Source organism: Phocoena phocoena, chromosome 2 (genome assembly GCF_963924675.1).
Source record: "Phocoena phocoena chromosome 2, mPhoPho1.1, whole genome shotgun sequence".
In the NCBI taxonomy this organism is placed as follows: Eukaryota; Metazoa; Chordata; class Mammalia; order Artiodactyla; family Phocoenidae; genus Phocoena; species Phocoena phocoena.
This window is the reverse complement of record NC_089220.1, coordinates 151,809,587-151,816,620: the sequence shown is the minus strand read 5'-3', so window position 1 is coordinate 151,816,620 and position 7,034 is coordinate 151,809,587. Positions and strand designations below refer to the sequence as shown.

The 7,034-nt window shown below is 40.7% G+C and overlaps 1 protein-coding gene across 1 annotated transcript; it reads left to right on the top strand.

The window, feature by feature from the left end:
* Window positions 1–205: 205 nt before the first annotated feature.
* On the top strand, window positions 206–751 carry LOC136118965 (malignant T-cell-amplified sequence 1-like). Its single transcript, XM_065872341.1, has one exon. It carries the CDS (start codon window positions 206–208, stop codon window positions 749–751), a length of 546 nt encoding a protein of 181 aa, XP_065728413.1.
* Window positions 752–7,034: the final 6,283 nt, after the last annotated feature.

Sequence of the window (7,034 nt, the reverse complement as noted above, 5' to 3'; positions counted from 1 at the left end):
GCCGGAAAGTGCGACGCCACATTCCAAGGAGCGGAAGTAGATTTCCCGGAAAGCCGTAAAGCGCCTCCCTCTTCCGGTTAACAACAGCCGTACCGACCGTCCACGCCGGCAGATCTCCGGTAAGCGCCTCCGCCGGGCTCTCTGTAATTCAGTTTTCTCTTCGATTCCGGGCGCTTCCTTGTCGTCGCCCTCTTCACCTTGGATCATGTTCAAGAAATTTGATGAAAAAGAAAATGTGTCCAACTGCATCCAGTTGAAAACTTCCGTTATTAAGGGTATTAAGAACCAGTTGATAGAGCAATTTCCTGGTATCGATCCGTGGCTGAATCAAATCATGCCTAAGAAGGATCCGGTCAAAATAGTGCGATGCCACGAACACATAGAAATCCTCACTGTAAACGGGGAGTTACTATTTTTTAGACAAAGAGAAGGGCCTTTTTATCCAACGCTAAGGCTGCTTCACAAATACCCTTTCATCCTGCCCCGCCAGCAGGTTGATAAAGGAGCCATCAAGTTTGTGCTCAGTGGAGCCAATATCATGTGTCCGGGCCTGACCTCTCCCGGAGCTAAGCTCTACCCCGCCGCGGTGGACACGGTGGTTGCAATCATGGCAGAAGGAAAACAGCACGCCCTGTGTGTGGGAGTCATGAAGATGTCAGCAGAGGAAATCGAGAAAGTCAACAAAGGAATCGGGATCGAAAATATCCATTATTTAAATGACGGGCTGTGGCACATGAAGACGTATAAATGAGCCTCAGAAGAAATGCGCCTGGGCTAAACATGGACCTCGTGCAGTATCTGTGTGTGACGGCATGAAGACGGCACGTCTGTGGATAGCAATTCAACAGACGCTAAAAACCGGAAATAGACGAAGTAAAGCTTTGGAACGAATCCATATGTCTGTGCATGTGTCATTGTATGTGTGTGTGTCTGTGTGAGTGTGTATGCCTGTGAATATGTGAGGGTGTGTGTGTGTGTGTTTACAGGGGAGTGATTAGATTTGCTGTCTTGTCTGTTTAAGCAGATATCAGTTCAAACAGGTAAATTATCTCTTAGAAAAATAGATTTCAAAGTCAAGAGCTTGCAGTTGCTAGATGGGAGAAGAAAATGACTGGAGAGAGACCCTAAACAACTCTATTCATGTGACCGTTTAAGGGATGAGTACTAGAAACAGAAAATCCGGTTAAAAGTACACAGCGGTCATTATTGGTTGTCCACCCAACAGAGTAGCCCCCTCCCACCTTGGTGGCACAGCTCTGTCCATCCCTTTTCTACACGAGTCTGGAAAATGCTGATTAGTCAAGCCTATCACGGTGGTCTCTTTCCCTATGAGATGGATTCATTTGTAGGTGGGCGTGGGGCCTAAGGCCAAGGAGGCTCTTATGTTTAGGAACCCAATGGGAAAGTGAGGGTGCTTCCTCCCATGGTTTTGAGTCATTTATAGGTGGAACCACTAAAAGAAAGATGCATGGGGAGAAACCCTCCCTACTTTGGATGGACATTAGCATATGATTTTGCTCTTGCCAAACACACACACACACACACACACACACACACACACACACACACACACCCTTGATTAGCATAAAGTCTGAACATGGTAAAGTTGAAAATAGAAAAGAGTGCCCTTGGTGATCTATGAACTAATGATTAATCAGCTATGCAGATTCCATATATTGGGACCTCTTAAGGGGTGTGACTAAGTTCTGTGAAATAATAAAATTTTCTTATAGATTACTTCATTTGTACTTGAGTTTTCTGAAATTTAAAGCTAAAGAGAGCTCAGTTTTTATAGAGTGGCATCATAGACACCCAACTGAAAAATATCTTAAACAGGGATAAAATAGGTCAGCTGAAAGTTCATCAGTGACTTTCACATGAGCAGTTTCAGTGAAATTCATATGAAAGCAAGATAAATTGCAGTAGATCTGGGGGTGAATGGGGAGTGAGAAGGTTAAGGTGTGGGAGTTTACACTTCATGTTGTTATTTACAGAATTTTGGGAATTAAAAGGTAGGTGAAAGGAAGGTCATAGTCAAGATAGTCTGTTTTGGAGTTTATATTATTTTGCTGTTGTTATTTTAATTGTTTTTGTTTTTTTCTTGTGGCATGTTTGTTAGTGGGGTATCTGAGTATATTTATATGCTGAGGGGAAATATTCACTAAGAGAGGGATACTTGATGGGGATTTAATCAGTGGAATAGGAAAGCAGAAAGGAATGGCTCCAAAAGCAGGGGTAGAGGATGACCTTCTGTCCTCAGAAATCTGCACAAATGAAACACATTTTCTGTTTCTAGTACTCATCCCTTAAATGGTCATATGAATAGAGTTGTTTAGAGTCTCTCTCTAGTCATTTTTTTCTCCCAACTTGGGTCCATCTAATAACTGCACAAAAGATAATGGCACTGATTAATCTGCACCACAGGGTTGTCATGTAACAGCTCTTAAATACTCTTCAAAACACTGTTTTTTCCTTAAAGGCTTAGGGCTTTTGCCCCTATTAATTCTCCACCCAAATCAGCACCATTAAGTCTGGTCAGTGGTGGATACCTGTGGAGGGTCTCTGAACGTCTCATGATAATCTGGAGCACCCAGGCCTCTGACGAACACTGATGGAGACAATCAAGTAAGCAACCTTTCAGTTCTTCTTTTACCATATTGTAACTATCTCCACCAAAAATTGAACAAGGACCCTCTGGATCTACTCTAAGCCTTCTTTCAGGTCTCTTCTATTCTTTCTCTCATTCCAGCCTGGTTCACTTGGTCCTATTGGATGGTGGTGTAATCCTACTGAACAACTCAGAATGGATAGCCTGTATAAAAACTGGGAAGTGGATGGAGATAAAGAGTTCTATGAACTTCCTGGAATTTCACACAAAATCTGGTGTGTATGTGCATAGATAACTGTACTTGGTAAAGCATTCTCTACACTGATCATGTGTGTAAGGTGACCTGAGAGCCAAAAGGGTATTATGAACAATTAAAGTAGAAGAGGATCCCCATCTACTTCTTGGCTAATGCCAGTGCATAGTTCAATGATAGGATGCTGGATAATGAAATACAAATTACAGTCATATCTTACCTCAAGAATCTACCCACTCCAGTGCTATGTAACCCAGAATAGTTCAACAAACATTATTGGGTACTTACTGTAGGGCAGACACTGGGCTAGGAGTAAGGGACAGAAAGAGAAATATACTATTACCTTAACTTTTAGGAGCTTGGTCTTGTTAGGAAGGCAAACTTACATAATTTCACTTTCGTATATTCGTGTATGATATAACCTACGGTAAATATCTGAATTATCTATTACAACATAGCATGAATGAATGAGGGAAAGCTGTCTCTCCCTAGAGAATCAAAGAGGGTTTCTGAATGACAGGTTGTGTGAGTAGCACATAAAAGATGATTAAGAATATTGGGAATTCCCTGGTGGTCCAGTGGTTGGGACTCTGTGCTTTCACTGCTGAGGGCCAGGATTCAGTCCCTGGTCAGGGAATTAAGATCCCACAAGCCAAGTGTTGTGGCCAAAAAAAAAAACAAAAAAACCTTCATAATGAATATGGTGAAAAATTACAGTAAAAGATACAGGGCGAGCAATGCAGTAGATTCACAGAAATACAAGCAGTTTGGCTTTTGTAGGCCATGATTTTCCTGGAAAAGGTGAGAGGAGATGAAGCTGGAGGCTTATGGTAGAGACCCATTTTTAATATGCTAAAGAATTTATATACTTAAGGGACTTCCCTGGTGGTCCAGAGGTAAAGAATCCACCTTCCAATGCAGGGGATGTGGGTTCGATCCCTGGTCAGGGAACTAAAATCCCACAGTCGCAGGGCAACTAAGCCTGCATGCCACAACTGCTGAGCTGACGCACCTCCATGAGAGAGCCCACATGCTGCAAACTACAGAGCCCACGTGCTCTGGAGCCCACACGCCACAACTAGAGAGAGGAAAAAAACCCCAAAAAACCTGCACGCCACAACTAGAGAGAAGCCCGTGTGCTGCAACAAAAGATCCTGCATGCTGCAACTAAGACCCAGTGCAGCCAAATAAATATTTAAAAATTTATATACTTGACAATTTAAATCGGTCTTTAAAAGGCTGCTAAAAAAGAATGAGACATGAACAATATATTTTGGATAGATGATAATGGTGAGGATGGGTTCTAGTGGGGATAAGACTAGAGAAAGTAACTAATACTGCAGCATTGTAGGTATTTCAGGCAAAAGATAATGGCACTGGTTAAAAGGATTTGAACTATTCTAAAAATGTTTGTGGAGGAAATTTTCCTAAGACATTAAGGGAACCACCAGCTCACTTAAGAAGAAATGGATAACTACAATAGTACTGTATCTATTAAAGTACATAATTAAATTTGTAGTTAAAATTCTACAAACAAGGAAAACTCCAGACCCAGAAAGTTTCACTAGTGAAATCTACCAAACATTTCAGGAAGAAATAATTTTAAAATTTATAGAATTTCTTCTACAGTAAAGAGGTTTGGGGGATACTTTCCAACTCATTTTATGAGGCCAGCAGTACTGAAAAATCCAAACCAAAGACATGGCAAACCCCCCACAAAACTATAGACCAATACCCATCTGAATATAAACACAAATACTGTTTAAAAAATGAGCAAACTGAGCCCAGCAATATGTAAAAATGGCAAAACGGATTTATTCTGGAAATGGAATCTTGGTTTAATATTTAGAAATCAATGTAATATGCCATATTAATAGATTAAAGAAGGAAAAGCATAAGGTATTCTTACTAGATGCAGAAAAAAACATTTGACATAGTTCATTATTCATTCATTCACTGAAAGAAATCTTCCTCAACCTGATAAAGTAGGTCTATAAAATACCTACAGCTCACATATATTTATTGGTGAAAGACTGAATGCTCTCTTCTTAAAAACAGGAACAGGACAGAAATGTCTCCTATAACTCCTTCTATCAGTCATTTTAGGTAGTGATTCAGTAAAGGAAGACCAAAGAAATAAAGGCATACAGCCTGCAAATAAAAAGCAAAACTGCCTCTACTTACAGACAACTTAGTTGTCTAAGTAGAAAATCCAAAGGAATGTACAAAATAAGCCATTAGAACAGATTCATGAGGTTAGCAAATCAATATTTAAAAATCAGTTACATGTCTACATGCCAGCAAGGAACAATTGTTGAAATTTAAAAATAGACCATTTTCAGTAGCACAAAAAAACTTGAAATCCTTAATCAAACAGTATGTGCATGATCTGTATGCCAAAACCACAAAACACTTACGAATGAAACACTGATTAAAGGGCACTTTCATAAACACAGAGGTTTGATCTGTTCAGGAACAGGAAAGTGATAATGTCAATTCTGCCCAAATTAATATAGAGATTTAATACAACTTGAGTCAAAATCACACAGGCTTTTCATAAGAATTGGCAAACTATTTCTAAATTTTTGTTGTTCAATTTATTTATTTATTTATTTATTTATTTATTTCTGGCTGTGTTGGGCCTTCTTTCCTGCACGTGGGCTTTCTCTAGTTGCAGTGAGCGGGGGCTACTCTTTGCTTGTGGTGCGTGGGCTTCTCATTGCGGTGGCTTCTCTTGTTGCAGAGCACGGGCTCTAGGCGTGCGGGCTTCAGTAGTTGTGGCACGCGGCCTCAGTAGTTGTGACTTGCAGGCTCCAGAGCTCAGGCTCAGTAGTTGTGGCACACAGCCTTAGTTGCTCCATGGCATGTGGGATCTTCCCGGACCAGGGCTTGAACCCGTGTCCTCTGCATTGGCAGGCAGATTCTTAACCACTGCACCACCAGGGAAGTCCCTATTTCTAAAATTTTAATGGCACTTCAAAGTGACAGAATAGTCCAAACCATTGTGAAAAGGGAGAACAAAGTTGGACGGCTCACATTTCCAGACGCCAAAGCTTCCTATAAAGCTGCGGTACACAGTGTGGTCTTAGCAAAAGGACAGGCTCATGAATCAAGGGAGCTGAGAAGAGTCCCCAGATGGACCCGCTAAATATTGTCAATTGATTTTCTACAAAGTTGCAAAGGTAATTCCATGGAGCAAGAATAGTCTTCTCAACAAATGGTGCTGGGGGCAACCATAAGCAAAAATATTGAACTTTGGCCCTTACTTTACAATGTAAATAAAAATTAACTCAAAATGCATTGTAGACCTAAATGTTAAAATGTATCAAATTTCTAGAAGTAAACATAGGAGAAAAACTGTGAGTTTAGCAAAGATTTCTTAGATGTAACACCAAAAACACTACCCTTTTTAAAAAATTTAATTAATTAATTAATTTATGGCTATGTTGGGTCTTTGTTGCTGCAGGTGGGCTTTCTCTAGTTGCGGTGAGCGGGGGCTACTCTTCGTTTGCGGTGCGCGGGTTTCTCATTGCAGTGGCTTCTGTTGTTGCGGAGCACGGGCTCTAGGCACGCAGGCTTCAGTAGTTGTGGCTCGTGTGCTCTAGAGCGCAGGCTCAGTATTTGTGGCGCACGGGCTTAGTTGCTCCGCGGCATGTGGGATCTTCCCGGACCAGGGCTCGAACCCGCATCCCCTGCACTGTCAGGCAGCTTCTTATCCACTACACCACCAGGGAAGACCCCAAAACACTACCCTTAAATGAAGAAATAGAATTAACTGAAATTAAGAACTTCTAAAATTTTAAAGACACTGTTAAGACACGGAAAAGACAAACCGTATACTAAAAGAAACTCTTATCAAAACATATATTTAATAAGTCATTAGCATCCAAAATGTATCTTTTCAAAATTCAATGATGAAAAAGCAAGAAAAAAACAGGCAAAATGTTTGACAGACACTTCACTAAATAAGATATATATGAATAGCAAATAAGCACATGAAAAGATGCTCAACATCTTTAATAATTAGAGAAATTAAAATTAAACCACAGCGAGATACACTACATACAAATAACAACAACAGAAAAGGCTGCCCGTGTAAGTGTTGGCAGAAATGCTGAGCAAATGGAACTCTTATCCATTGCTGCTGGGAAGGCAAGTGGTGTAGCCAGCTGT